Source organism: Trichechus manatus, unplaced genomic scaffold (assembly GCF_000243295.1).
Source record: "Trichechus manatus latirostris isolate Lorelei unplaced genomic scaffold, TriManLat1.0 scaffold00069, whole genome shotgun sequence".
Taxonomy (NCBI): Eukaryota; Metazoa; Chordata; class Mammalia; order Sirenia; family Trichechidae; genus Trichechus; species Trichechus manatus.
Window position 1 is genome coordinate 5,528,336 of NW_004444005.1, and position 16,177 is coordinate 5,544,512.

General features: G+C 40.8%; 1 protein-coding gene across 1 annotated transcript in view; it reads right to left on the reverse strand.

Annotated features, from left to right (window-relative positions):
* Nucleotides 1–16,177, reverse strand: part of EFCAB6 (EF-hand calcium binding domain 6) — a 317,117-nt gene that overhangs the window by 58,108 nt on the left and 242,832 nt on the right. The window contains exons 20-21 of the mRNA XM_012556542.2: nucleotides 4,589–4,784; nucleotides 1,385–1,576 (exon numbers count right to left, since the gene is read on the reverse strand). Of these exons, the coding sequence (XP_012411996.1) occupies nucleotides 1,385–1,576; nucleotides 4,589–4,784 (388 nt within the window). The remainder of the gene's footprint in view (nucleotides 1–1,384; nucleotides 1,577–4,588; nucleotides 4,785–16,177) is intronic.

A 16,177-nucleotide genomic window follows, 5' to 3' on the forward strand; every position in this document is an offset into this window, starting at 1 on the left:
GGGGTCCAGGAGCGTGAATCCGGAGCCAGACTTCCTGGGTTTGCAAGTCCACTCTACCACTCACCAGCTGTGTGGCTGCGGGCAAGTCACGTAACGTCTCTGTGCCTCTCTGTGCACTCATCCATGAAATGAGGCTCGTAATAGCACGGACCTGACTAAAGGACTGGCTGAGCTCACAGACTCTGTTGTTGTGAGGTGCTCTTGAGTTGCACCCAACTCATGGCGACCCCAGAGCTGAACAGCTCCATAGGGCTTTCAAAGCTGCGACCTTTCAAAAGCACACTGCCAGGTCTGGCTTCTGAGGCACCTCTAGGTGGGTTCGAACTGCCAACCTTTCAACTAGTAGCCAAGCACTTAACTGTCTGTGCCCCCCAGAACTCCTGAGTTCACAGATACAAGTGACCAAGAACAGGGCTTGGACCACAGAAAGCACTATAGAGTGTTTGCTATTGTTATCATTCTGATTAGCCTCAGAACCTGAAAAATGTTCATGCCATTGGCTCTAGTAATTCCATGACGAAACATTTATCTTATATAAATGAGCCAAGATTTACCAGCTTAGGAGGTTCATTATAGTATTATCCAGAAATGTGTGCAATTGGACCTGCATCCACCTACAGGGGAGAGTTAAATCCAGTCTAGCACGAGTCTGTTGTGCTTTAGCTATTGCCTTATTTTTGAAATTTCTGCGAGTTTATTTTTGTCTCCCCTCCGTGACAGCAGGGACTGTGGCCCTTGTACTTCCTTTCTCACTCAGCACAGTGCCCTGCACAGAACAGTAGTCAGAGAAATAGGGGTTGGTTGGACCTAGACTGTCACTGTTGCTAATGACGTGGGTCCATGTGCATTCAGAGATCTAGAAACAACCTAAGAATAAACAACTTGTGCAGCCAGAGAGACTGTCCTGGGGAGGAACGAGGCACCCACCTCCTCCGGGAAGTCCTCCCTGACTTCCTCCGGGGCCCTTCCTTCTGCTGAACATGTCTCTGCTGCCAGAGCGCACTCTCTCCATGCCTGCCTCTACCCTGTGCTTTGCACTCCTTGTACCCCAATACACGGCTCAGGGTCTTCTCTGGACATAAGATCATCTTCTGGAATCTAAGATTCCTTAGAACTCTAAAAGAGCCAGACACAAACCAGCCCCAAACTTCTTCGGAATGAAAACAAAATAAAATAACAACTTTCCAACAAACTAAACGTTACATATTTACCTCCTAATATTCTATGTGGAATGTCCACCAACTCTCCGTTTAGAATGAGCTAATTACAGGAGGTGGTTGCCAATTTTTCTGACATATTTTAATCAATTATCCATTTTTCCAAAAAATAATTCTTTTGTCCCTTCTTTCAAAAAGAGATGCTTATGTGTTAGAGACATCCTTACCTCCTCGAGGAAACAGTTGAAGTTCTGGAGAAAATATTTCCAATGTATACAGGGGGTTAGATGAATTCTTAATTTTCTCAAAAAATAATGAAACTGGTTATCTGACAGTTTGTAACAGAAATCCTTAAGAACTTGTCCAAATTCTGCAGCCTTTACAAACCCAGTGTCTTCTTTATCCAACTCAGAAAAGGCCTAAAAAGAAGAAGAAAAATGAATGCAGACACCAATGTCAAGTGAATATTTAAAAAATATTTTCCTTAAGTATTGTTTCTACTGAACGCAATTGAAATCAAATGTATGAAAGTCCTCTGCAAGGTCTAAACTACTAAATAAATGCACTTTCTTGAAGGACTTTCCGGTTCCAGCTGCTGTGGAGTCGATTCTGACTCATGGTGACCCCTTGTGTGTCAGAGCAGAGCTGTGCTCCATAGGGTTTTCAATGGCAGATTTTTGGAAGCAGATCACCAGGGCTTTCTTCCGAGAAGTGTCTGGGTGGACTCAAACTGCCAACCTTTTGGGTAGCAGCTGAACACGTGTTAACTGTCTACCACCCAGGGAATCCATTGAAGGACTAGGAACACGGAAGCTATGCACACGGGATAAGAGTTTACGTGCTGCAGAGAAAATTCGCAGTAGTCTCTCCTACTTGAATACGGGGAGGGCGAAGGGTGACAGGATTCTGGTCCTGCGGCTGGCGGCATGCGCCCATTATGTGATGTAAGCCTCATACCTGCTCTGATGACCCCCTTTTACAGAGGAGAAAGGAGGCTCCAAGGGGAGAAGCAACTTGCCCAAGGCCTCTCGACCATTACATTGTAGCTCCTTAAAGCGGCAATTACTTGTAACAGGAGGCAGCTCCTGGCTCAGGAGCAATCCCACAGGCTTGGGGGACAGATCACACAGGAGGAGCCTGGCTTTCTGAGGGGCTGGGGACACAGGTCAGGGGACACCCCCACCCCCACCCCGAGGCATTTACACCGAGGCTGCTGGCCTTTCGGGACCCTGTACTGGAGCTGGCGTGGCCTCGTATTACGAGGGGCTGGGGAAGGCTCTGCTGCCGCATGCCAGGGCTGGGGGAGCAGACAGCATGAGCCCACAACAGCAGTCAAGCTGAAAAAGTGCAAAAAAAATGTGCTATAAAAAGAAAGCACATTTTTTTTTTCCATCTGTCGAAACAAAATCATTCATTTTTATTGCACTCGGAAATCTGTAACAAGTCTGTATCAGAGATTAAGATCATTTTTTAATTTTAAGTAAGAATTTAGTGTACTTGCCAATTCCCTTGCAGTTAACTATCATTCAGGGCTAATCAGGCACACTCCACGGGCCCAAGGGGTGATGACATACGTGCAACCAAATTAACCTTAGAACGCTCCACAGGTCCCGATCTTTTCCCAGCCTCCCACAGTGGAAGCCCGAGGCTGCTGTGTAAGGTAGAAAGAACCCTGCCTGGCAGGCAGCAGTTGGTCTTTGGACCTCGGCTCTTACCCAGCACAGACCTTAGGCTCACTGAGCTTCAGCTTCTTTGCTATAAAAAGACGGACTTAATAACCCAAGAGGTTGTGGCAAGCTTTACTAAGTCAACCTGAAAATGCACCTCCCCAGGCCTCTGGCACATAGCACATGTCGATAAATGTTTCGGAGAAGAGTTATATAAGTGACAAGTTAGCTGAGCATTTCCTATTACTTGAGCAGGAGAAGGCACTGTGGTGCGGGGAAGACAGTGTCCACGTGATGCTTAGCAGCCCTCAGGGGGATCTTGGGTCCAGAAGTCTCCAGTCATAAGGGTCCCAGGTCCAGCAGTCTCGGCCATAAAGGTCTTGGTTTCCAGCAGTCTCAGCCATGAGGGTCTTGGTTCCAGAAGTCTCCAGCCACAAGTTCTGCATTTCTTCGGGTCGGTGGTGATCGTCCATGTGTAAAGCCAGCCTGCCAAGCCACAGGGCCAGTGCAAGAACCCAATGTGAAGAAGCTTTTGTTGTTATTCATTGCCGTCAAGCAGGTTCTCACTCATGGCGACCCCATGTATAACAGAACGAAACACTGCCCAGTCCTGCACCATCTTCATGATCACTGCTATGCTGGAGTCCACTCCTTTGACTGCTGGGCCAATCCACCTCACTGAGGGTTTTCCTCATTTTTGTTGGCCTTCTGCTTTATCACACAAGATGTCCTTCTCTAGTGATTGGTCCTTCCTGATGACCTGTCTCTACTGGGCAATATTTTGTTGTCATTCATAAGGTTTTTGTTGACTAATTTTTGGAAGAAGATTGGCAGGCCTTTCTTCCTAGTCTGTCTTAGTCTGGAAGCTCCAGTAAAACCTGTCCACCATGGGTGACCCTGCTGGTGTTTGAAATACTACTGGCATAGTTTTCAGCATCATAGCAACACGCAAACCACTACAGTCAGACAATCTTCTGTAAAACTCTATATAAACATAAGGTGAGCCATCTCTCCAAGGATCTACAGAAATGTGTACATGTATCTGTCTTCTTCATTGTCTTCTGTGACGGCGATCCTTAAACACCATCCGCTCTCTTCTCCTCGCTGCCCTCCAACCCAGCTTCCATACTCTTGCCCAGAGAATCCTACTCTCTTGCTTAAGACCTCCAACAGTTTCTTACTGCCTATGGAGCCCGTCTCGAAAGTGACAGCCATGGTTCCTCCCAAAGTGCCCACGGCCCTCAGTTTGAGAAATAGCCCATCCACTAGCATTTACATGGCGCCACTTTAGGTTAGAAGGGGACCAAGCCACTCTGCAAACGAATTTGTTTGGCCTGCACAGTGTTTTTGAAAAATCTGAACTATGGGCGGGCATTTAAAAATCAGGAGACTTCACAGCTTCTCATAAATAAAAAAAAAAGGGCCCATGTTTCATCCCAGCAACAATCGGCCGGGGTGGAGGAGAAGGGCACAGGCCTATGCCCTCTGGCTGGCCTTGGCCTCCTCTTGTCCCTGTTCATCATTCATTCTATGTCTGGTCCCTTGTAGACATTTTAGCTTGCAATAATCCCTGCCAGGTGACCTCTGGGGCCAGTGCAATCGTAAGCACAAGCTAAGGTGCTGAAACGTGAAGCCATACTATTCATGGTTTTCCAGATGGCCTGCAATGTACTTACGCTAATTTTCCTTTAGGTAATCAAGAAAATGAGGACGTAAACATTTCAAATCAGCTTTCGTAATAAAAGTGCATTCGGCCTGCCATACCTTCGACAAAGCCGGCTGGGAGGAGTCGACGACCTCCTGCATCTTCTTCAGCACCTCCTCTGGACTGAGTGCTGCAAAATTGATGCGTTTGCTCTCTTCCTTCTCAATCGATGGAGGTCTTGCTGGCTTGCTGCTATCCACTGCTTTCAAGAAGTCAAGGTAATTGACAGAATTTTCCTGCCAGCTGACTCCCCAGCTTAGGTGATGCCCCAAAAGAAAGAAAAGAATATCAATACAAAAAACTCTATCACTTATTCATTCAACAAACAGATGCTGAGAGCAGAGCAGTGTGGAGAATATGAATGAGTTGAAGCCACTATTGCTCATCCTGTGGATGTTTAGATACAAATTAGCTATAAAATTAGAGAGGTGCACACAAATACTGCAGTATAAGGAAACAAGGCAAGGGCCATGACAGGTCAGAGTGCAGGGTCACTGCTGGCTAGAGGGGCCACAGTCTGCCCTGCCTGAAGATCTGAACTTGAAGACTGGAAAACAGGGCTCACAGCTCTGGAGATCAGAAGGTTGGTAAGGGGCTACCCAGTTCTATGACTGAGGCCAAAGAAGGTGCTTCAGCAGGAATGTGACATTTGTAAAGCAGTAGATGTATTTGATAGCTGGGCAACGAGTAAGGAAGACCAAAGGAGAATTGATGCCTTTGAATTACGGTGTTGGCAAAGAATATTGAATATACCATGGACTGCCAAAAGAATGAACAAATCTGTCTTGGAAGAAGTACAGCCAGAATGCTCTTTAGAAGAAAGGATGGTGAGACTTTGTCTCACATGCTTTGGACATGTCCCTGGAGAAGGACATCATGCTTGGTAAGGTAGAGGGTCAGTGAAAAAGAGGAAAACCCTCAACAAAATGGACTGACACAGTGGCTGCAACAATGGGCTTAAACGTAATGATCGTGAGGATGGTGCAGAACCTGGCAGTGTTTCGTTCTGTTGTACAGAGGATCACTGAGTTGGAACTGACTTGACAGCATCTAACAACACCAACAAAACGGGGAGATAAATCTGGCAGTGGCATCCAATATAGTCTGGAGGTGAGAATCAGGGCAAGGGCTGGGCAGGTAGGAAGCAAGGAGCCTGGACAGAAAGCTCCTGCAGTCATCAAGGCCTTAGTGAATGATGGCCTGGATTTAAGAAATGGCAGTGGAATCTGAAAGGAAGGGGCATGTGTCAAAGAGAGTGAAAAAGATAAGCAGAACTGAGTAAAATACACGTTAAATTCTTTTAAAAGAATGGTTGAAACTAAGTTGTCAAGCTGAAAGCATGCAAAAGATATTTTTACAAAACCTGTATGGAGTCCCTAGGTGGCACAACTGGTTAAGTGCTTGCTGCTTGCCGAAAGGTTGGCGGTTCAAACACACCCAGGGGTGCCTCGGAAGGCAGGACTACCGATCTGTTCCAAAAGAAAACCCTATGGAGCAGTTATACTCTGCACACATGGGGTCGCCAGGAGTCAGAACCAACTCCACAGCAACTAACAGCAAACAATATAGCTATACAGGTATAGGATAATTTCTTAAATAAAAATTCCACTTGGATAATTAACTCAATAAGGATGTATGTCCACATAGAAGTAAAGAATCCCTCCGCCCTGGGCTCTGACATAGAAGAAAATACTTTTACATTCTAAAAGGATCTAAAAGTGACATAAAATCCAAAAGTTTTGTAAGAACAGAGAGCATACTTATTGAACAGTAAAATAACTCAAAAATAAAGTTTAATTGCATTTAAAGTTCATGTTTCTGTAACTTCAACACCTAGACTTTCTTTCAGCAAGATTGAGTGAGAGTGTCAAAGAACAGCTTGAAAAGTTGGTGAGCCGGATGAAGAAGTTTCCAGTGACTCAGATATCTAAAGAAAACGAGCCAAGAACTGTGCTTTTCCAACGCACAGCTGCAGAGCAGCCTTCCACAGCCCCCACGTCGAGTTGGCTAATATGTTAGAGACATAGAGGAAAAGGATAATCAACACTATTTCATCAGCAGGATAAATTGCCAACTTGGTATTAAAATTTAGTAATAAAATCAAATGCATATGCTAATCTCCTCAGTATTATTTAGAAAAGTCTATTTTGGATCTAGAAAAAGAATAATCTACATGTAATTACAAATAACAGAGATGTTTATCATCAAGAGGTCTTTGAGAAGGAACAAGCAACTGAGCAATGGATCTTTATTAAGATTTCAATTCATAAGAAAGTTGATCACCCCCATTGAAAGGTGGACTACAAAAATTCCACATTCCTTTTGTTGGTTATAAAAGTATCAAGTCTAACTATGTTTTAACAAGATTCTCTAATAAGCAGTTAGTTAATTATTTATCTGGTGCTATTCTCCCATGATTTATTCATTGAGTGCACATGAATTCTTGTTCGGCTGGAAACAAATTTAGTGAGAAGAGACCCTGCTTAAGGAAAAAGAAGCATTTGAGGAGGAAACAGCCCTCCCTTTCTCTACACACAAACACAGAAAGAGAGAGAAAAAGAGAGAGGTATTGGACTTCTTGCAGCTCAAATACAATGGGGAAATGTCTTCAAAATTTTAAGGGAAAATGATTTTCTCCCTAAGATTCTATGCTCAATCAAGCTAGCAATCTGTGAAAAGGAGACTAAAAAATTTTTCAGACAAATAAGAACTCAGAAAACTTACTTCCCATCTGGCCTTTCTTACGAAGTTACTTCAGGAAGTATTCCAGCAAAATAAGAATGTAAATTAAGAAATAATAAGGCGAATAGTAGGGGTAGCTCAGGATGCTCTTGGAGTGGCATACCTAGAACAAGAGAATGGGGGTCAGGCTCTAGGAGAGAGGAAGCCAAGAGAAAAAATTCAACAGAATAGGACGTGGGATGCAATGCTGGAGGAACTGAAGGTTAACACTGTTGACAATGTTGAACTTCATGTGAGCTCTGTGCTCTTGGAAAACAACAATGGTTAAAGAAATCACCCCACCAATTGAGTTCCTGGAAACAGCTTACTGCAAAGAACCACTCTTTCCCATATGACTTAGATAAGACTCATGGATGATCCCTCGATTTATCAATCACAAGGTCAGACACGGACACTGCAAATTCACATTCTTTGCCTCACAAATGATTAGTTGAACTGTTTGTACCAATCTGGACAAAATACTTGCTAGCTTTACTTGACCAAACCTCAGTTAAGTTTTTATCCTTCTCCCAAGTCCCTGAGTCTCCGAAGTCCCCCAGATCAGCCTGAGCAGCCATCGCAATACAGAACAACTCCTCCTTGGTGGCCCTCACAAGAATCAGCTGACTGCAAGGAAAGACACTTGCTCCTCAAAATGTCTGATGACACTACCCACTCATCCTACTCCCCCACACCTGGTTCTTTCTAGCATTGCTGCCTCTTCCCTATAAAAGGAAAGCCCTTTTCTGCCTCACCTTTGAGATGCTTGTGAGTCTCATGGTTGGAGCATTCTCTATGCAATAATTCCCTTTCCCCTACTGCAATAATCTTTTCAGATAAAGTCTCTCCCTATGTAAGTGCGGATTTGTTTGTATTTGACAAGGTAAAATAGAGGCAAACCATTTAAGAAAAACAAAAAGGGATATAAAACTCCAGGAAACAAATACAAACCTAGCCAATGAAATCATAGTATAAATATGAAGCAAACTTAAAATGTGGTATGATTTTTCAGCAATTGATGAAATCTACAAAAGAGAATCTATTTGACATTAAGGCTAGCGGCTCAGAAATACTACCACTGAGAAGAAAAGCTAATTTTCATTCATTAACTGAACACTGAACAATACTCACATAGCCATAATAATGAAATGCTGTTTAATGGTTGTCAAGTTTTAGAATCAATCTATGGAGCAATGTCACGCCAGATAACACAGAAAGAAATTCTAGGGGTTGGTCCTGCCACCAAAACAACTATTAACTGGAAAAAAACAAGAATAAACTATTTCAGAACTCAGGAACCTGACTGAACACTTATGACAACCAGGGAGGTGCTTGATGAAAGGAGAGGCTGCTGATCTTAGGTAAGAGAGTGGCAGGCACCAACTGGCCACTATCATCCATTCCTCAGCCCTGCTGTGGCAATGGAGATAGCAGCCTATGTTCCTGGAGTGGCTGGCTGGTGCTAGGAAAAGCAGTAAGGACCTTCTCCTCCTATAATTTGGGTTGTGCATTTTGGTTGGTCTGGTGGTTCCCTGAGGGACGGCAGCAGATGCTTGCCTTGGTTTTGGCCCTCTCAGGCTGCATTGGCTTCCCTTGTAGCATTTATCAGAAGATTTAAAGAAACAGAACACCCCCTTTTTTTTTTTTTCCTTTTCGTTGAAGGAAATCTTTGTCTGGTCACTGGCTGCAGAGATAATGCAACAGAAACTTTAGTGACCACACACAACAAGGAAAATGTACTTTGCAAAATAGTTTGGAAAAGTTACTAAACAAACAGATGGCTAAAGCCCTCAACAAGCAATAATCAACAATCCCTGAGGAGGGAGAGAATCTGATTTCTGGTTACCACATTATAATACTCAAAATGTCCAGTTCTCAACAAAAAATTACATAGCATACAAAGAAAGAGGATAGTATGGTCCATTCAGAGGTAAAAAAGAATTTGACAGAAATCATCCCTGAGGAAACCCAGGCATTGGAATTACAAGTCAAAGACATTAAACCAACTGCCTTAAATATGCTCAATGAGCTAAAGGAAACCATGGACAAAGAACTAAAGGAATTCAGGAGAAAAATGTATGAACAAATAGGGAATGCCATGGAAGAGATAGAAAGTATAAAAAGGAACCAAATGGAAATTTTAGAGCTGAAAAGCACAACAGATGAAGTTAAAAAATTCCTTGGGGTTTCTATTAGTCTCATAGGGTCGCTGTAACAAAATACCACAAAATGTGTGGCTTTATATTCAGAAATTTATTGTCTCACAGTTCTGGAGACAGTAAGTCTGAATCCAGGGTATCAGCAAGGCTATGTTTTCTCTGAAGGGGAAGATCCTTCTTTTGTCTCTCTCAGCTCCTGGTAGCCCCAAGCATTCCTTGGCTTGTAGATGCATTTTCTACATTATTGTTCCTCCCTCCCTCTCTCACATGAACTTCAAATGCAATTAATTATAAGGACATTACTTATAGTGGATTATGACCCACCCTACTTTGGTATGATTTCATGTAAACTGACAACATCTTCAAAGACCTATTTCCAAACAAGGTCATGTTCACAGGTACTGGGGCTTAAGACTTCAACATATTTTTTTAGGGGACACCATTCAATCCATTACAGGGTTCAGTTGCATATTTGAGCAGGTAGAAGAATCAATAAACTTGAAAATAAAGCAACTGAAATTATCCAATCTGAGAAGCAGAAAGGAAAAAGAAGGAAGAAAAATGAACAGAGCATAAGAGACTTCTGGGACACCATCAAGTGGACCAACATATGCATTATGGGCAGGGCCAGATTAAGGCATGTGAGAACCCTAAACACCGATAATCTGTGGCACGCCCTCCTCTGCTTACTCACCCATTTGAATGGGATATATGAGTTATATATATACATGTACATACATATGTGTGTGTGTGTATGTGTGTGAGTTATAGATATACATGTGTATATATATGTGTGTGTGTCTTAGCTATCCATGACGTAACTTCTTTTTAAATGTGACTATAATATTAATGATTGAACGTAAAAGTGGCATACGTCATTTTAGCAGAATGAGATGAACAGCATTATAAAATTTTTAGTGGACGTGGGGTATTACAATTTTTACTATATACCACATACTACAAAAAGAATATTCCACATATTCTACAACAAAGAAAATGAGTCAGTGAACTTAGCTGTTCCAACAATCAATGTAAACTTCTGTTGATCTCTTACAACAAAAAAATTGGCTTTCACCAGTTTTGCTTTGCTTGTTTTGTAATAAATACTATAATTATAAACAAACAAATGAAAAGATGTCATAAAAGAAAATTTAATGTGTCCCGTCTGCTTGGTATCTATGGGCCTTTGCTTTGGACAACTGGTGCCCTTGTTTTGTTGATGTCCTAAGCACCTGCTTACCCTGCTGTCTTAGTCATCTAGTGCTGCTATAACAGAAATACCAAAAGTTGATGCCTTTAACAGAGAGGAGTTTATTCTCTCACAGTCTAGGAGGCTAGAGGTCCAAATTCAGGGTGCCAGCTGCAGGGAAAGGCTTTCTTTCTCTGTCGGCTCTGGAGGAAGGCTCTTGTCATAAATCTTCTCATGGTCTAGGAGCCTCTGGCTCAGGGACCTTGAGTCCAAAGGCCAAGCTATTCTCCCAGACTTGTTTCTTGGTGGTATGAGGTCCCCATCTCTCTACTTGCTTCTCTCTTTTAGATATCAAAAGGGATTGACTCAAGACACAACCTAATCTTGTAGATTGAGTCCTGCCTCATTAACATAACTGCCTCTAATCCTGCCTCATTAACATCATAGAGATAAGATTTACAACATATAGGAAAATCATATCAGATGAAAAAATGGTGGACAATCACACAATACTGGGATTCATGGCCTAGCCAAGTTGACACACATTTTGGGGGACACAATTCAATCCACAGCACTTTGCTTGTTGGGTAATCCATCCCTGATTATGGGAGTCCCAGAAGGAGAAGAGAGAGAAAAAGAAAGGGGAAGAAATAACACCTTAAGGAATAATGGCCAAAACTTTTCCAAATTTGATGCAAGACATGAATCTACACATCCAAGAAGCTCAGTGAATTTTGGGGATGCAGTGAAAGCAGTGCTAAGAGGGAAATTTATAGCAGCAAATGCCTGCATTAAATAAAGATCTCCAATCAACAACCTAATTGTATACCTTAAGGGCCTAGAGGAAGGAGAGCAAACTAAAACCAAAGGCAGCAGAAGGAAGGAAATAATGAAGATAACAGAGGGCATAAACGAAACAGAGAACAGAAAAACAACAGAGAAAGTCAATGAAACTAAAAGTTTGCTTTTTGAAAACATCAACAAAATCGATAAACCTTTAGGTAGACCGACACAAACAGAAAATGAAAGAAGATACAAATTACTAAAATCAGAAATGAAAGTGAGGACATTACTACTGATTTTACAGAAATAAAAAGTATTATAAGAGGATGCTATGAATACTTTTACACCAACAAATTTGATAATCTAGATGAAATGGACGAATTCCTAGAAACATACAAACTACCAAATCTGGCTCAAGATGAAACAGAAAGTCTGAATAGACCTATAACAAGTAAGGGGATTGAATTAGTAATCAAAAACCTCCCAACAAAGAAAAGCCCAGGGCGAGATGGTTTCCCTGGTGAATTATATCAACCACTTAAAAAAGAATTAACACCAATTCTCAAACTTTTCCAAAAAATGGAAGAAGAGGGAGCACTTCCTTATCCATTCTATGAGGCTAGCATTACCCTGATTTCAAACTCAAAGACACTATAAAATAAGTAGATAAATAAATAAAGTCAATAAAACTACAGGTCAATATGCCTTATGAATATAGATGCAAAAATCCTTGACAAAATACTAGCAAACAATTCATAAGCATATTAAAAGGATTATATACCATGATCTAATGTGATTTATCCCCAGAATGCAAGGGTGATTCAACATATAAAAGTTAATCAGTGTAATACAACATATTAATAGAATAAAGGAAAATAACTCACATGATCATCTTAATTGATGCAGAAAGAGCATTTGACAAAATCCAACATCCTTCATGATAAAAACAGTCAATAAATTAGGAATAGAATGAAACTTTCTCAACATGATAAAGGCCACATAAGAAAAATCCACAGCTAACATACTCAGTGGTGAAAGACTGAAAACTTTGCCCTTAAGATCAGGAACAAGACAAGGATGCCTACTTTTGCCACTTCTACTCAACAAAGTACTGGAAGTTTTAGCCAGAGCAATCAGACAAGAAAAAGAAATAAAAAAATCCAAATTGGAAAAGAAGTAAAATTATCTGTTTGCAACTGACAAGATCTTACATATAGAAAACCACATGAATCCATAGAAGAACTATTAGAGCTAAACAACAAATTCAGGAAAGTTGCAGGATACAAAATCAACACATAAAAATCAGTTGTAACTAGCAATGAACAATTCCATTTACAATAACACCAAAAATAATAAAACAGTTAGGAATAAATTTAACCAACAAGGTGAAAGCTTACACACTAAAAATTACAAAACATTGCGGAAAAAAATTAAAGAACTAATAAATGGAAAGGCATCCTGTGCTCAAGAATACCGTCAATTGATTTTTTTGTTGTAAATCTTTGTAACAAAGCAGTTGACATTGCAACAGTGTTCACATGTGCACTTCAGTGACATAACTGTGTTCATCACATTGTCCAACCATCACTCTTACCCATTCCCAAGTCATACCAACACCCTTAACAGAAGCTCAGTGTCCCCTAAGCACTGAGTCTTCCTTTCCCCCTCTCTCCACCCATCTTCATAACCACTAATAAACTTTGGTCTCTATACACTTGCCTATTCTAGATTATTTCATATAAGTGGGATCATACAATATCTATCCTTTTGTGACTGACTTATTTTACTCAGCATAATGCTTTCAAGATTCATGCATGTTGTAGCATGTATCAGGACTTCATCTCTCTTTATGACAGAGTAATAGTCCATTACCATGATATACCACATTTTGTTTGTCTACTTATCTGTTAACGGACATTTAGGCTGTTTTCACTTTTTTGCTGTTGTGAATAGTGCTGCAATGAACATTGGTGTACAAGTATCTGTTTGTGTGGTCAATTGATTTTGACAAGGGTGCCAAGAACATTCAATGGGGAAAGGGCATTCTCTTCAACAAATGGTGCTGGGGCAACTGGATATCCATGTACAAAAGAGTGAAGTTGGACCCTTATCTTACACTGTTGACACTATATACAAAATTAACTCAAAAGGGACCAAAGATCTAGAACTACAAAACTCTTAGAATAAAACATAGGAAAAATTTTTCATTACCTTAGATTTGACAGTGAATTCTTAAATATGACACCAAAAGCACAGGCAACATAAGAAAAAAATACATAAACTGAACTTCATCAAAATTAAAACCTTTTGTGTGTCAAAGGACACTATCAAGAGAATGAAAAGACAACCCACAGAATGGGAGAAAATATTTGAAAATCATTTATTTGATAGGGGTTTAATATCCACAATATATAAAGAACTCATTTTCATTTGGATCCACAATCAAAGTCCATGGAGGCAGCACTCAGGAAATCAGGTGACTTACTGCATTGGGCAAATCAGCTGCAAAAGACCTCTTTAAAGTGTTTAAAAGCAAAGATGTCACTTTGAGGACTAAGGTGCGCCTGACCCAAGCCGTGGTGTTTTCAGTCGCCTTATCTGCATGTGAAAGCTGGACAATGAATAAGACAGACTGAAGAAGAACTGATGCCTTTGAATTATGGTGTTGGTGAAGAATACTACATATACAGTGGACCACGGAAGAACAAACAAGTCTGTCTTGGAAGAAGTACAGCCAGAGTCCTCCTTGGAAGCGAGGATTGTGAGACTTCGTCTCACGTACTTTGGACATGTTATCAAGAGGGATCAGTCCCTGGAAGGACATCATGCTGGGTAAAGTAGAGGGACAGTGAAAAAGAGGAAGACCCTCAACGAGAAGGACTGACACAGTGGCTGCAACAATGGGCTCAAACCTAACAATGACTGTGAGGATGGCACAGGACCAGGCAGTGTTTTGTTCTATTGTACAGAGAATCATTACGAGTTGGAACCGACTCAACAGCACCTCATAACAACAACATAAAGAACTCCTACAATTTGAGAACATCAAAACCCAAACAACCCAATTTAAAAATGGACAAAAGGCTTGAAGAGACATTTGTCTAAGAAAAAGATACACAAATGACCAATAAGCACATGGAAATATGTTTATCATCATTAGCCATTATGGAAATGCAAATCAAAACCACAATAACATACCACTTCACATCCACTAGGATGGCTATTATATATATATGAAAATAACAAGTGTTGCCAAGGATATGAAGAAATCAAAAATCTCTTGCATTACCAGTGGGAATGTAAAATAGTTCAGCCACTGTGAAAAAGTTTGGTGGTTCCTCAAAAAATTAAACATAGAATTAACATATGACCTAGCAATTCCACTTCTAAGTATATACCCAAAAGAATTGAAAACAGGGACTCAAACAGATACTTATACATCAATGTTCATGGCAGCATTACTCTCAATAGCCAAAAGGTGGAAACAATCCAAGTGTCCATCCATAGGTGAACTGATAAAACGTCACACACACATATATATATATGTATATATACACACATTGGACTATTGTTCAGTGTAACAAGGAATGAAGTACTTATCCATGCTACATGGATGAACCTTGAAACATTATGCTAAGTGAAATAGCCAGACACAAAAGGATCCCATGCACAACGGAACAAAACACTGCCTGGTCGTGTACCATTCCCCTGATTGGTTGCACACTGGACCATTGTGATCTATAGGGTTTTCACTGGCTGGTTTTCAGAAGTGGATTTCCAGGTCTTTCTTCCTAGTTCATCTTAGTCTGGAAGCTCCCCTGAAACCTGTTCATCATCATAGCAACACACAAGCCTCCACTGACAGATGGGTAATAGCTGGGCATTGGCCGGAATAGGACCTGGTCTCCCATATGGAAGGTGAGAATTCTACCACTGAACCAGTATTTTCCAAAATTAATGACAGGCACCAAACCACAGACCCAGGAAGCTCAGCGAACATCATGCAGGATAAATACCAAAAAATATACACCCAGGCGATATCATATTCAGACTTCAGAAAACAAAGACAAAGAGAAAATCTTGAAAGAAGCCAGAAGAAGACACCACCTTACCTACAGAGGACCAAGGATGAGAGTTACATCAGACTTCTCATTAGAAACCATGTAGATAAGGAAAGAGTGGACTGGACTATTTCAAGTGTTAAAAGAATAAAAACTACCAATCTAGAATTCTATATCCAGTGAAATTATTCTTCAAAAGTGAAGAAGAAATACTTTCTCAGACAAACAAACACTGGAGGAATTCATCACCAGCAGACATGACCTGTGAAAAATGTTAAAAAGTCTTCAGAGAGGAGGGAAATGGTATCATTCAGAAACTCAGATCTACACAGAGAAATGAAGGGCATCAGAGAAGGAATAAATGAAGGCAGAATAAAATATTTTATTTTTCTTACTCCTAACTGATCTAACATCTAATAGATAATTGTTTGCTCAAGGTAGTAATACCAATAATGTATTGGTGATTATAGCATATGGGTAAGTGAGATGAATGACAGCAGTGTTCTAAGGGACAGAAGGGAGGAACTGGGAATACTCTTCTATTGTACCTGAAAGTAGACTTAGACTAGATGTAAACATATACAGACATGCGTCACATAACGCCCATTAGGGCAACATTATGCATATATATCCATGGACCTGTAAGGTTTTTTTGTTTTTTTTTTTAATATTTTATTGTACTTCAGGTGAAGGCTTACAGAACAAATAGTTTCTCATGAAACAGTAGTACACATG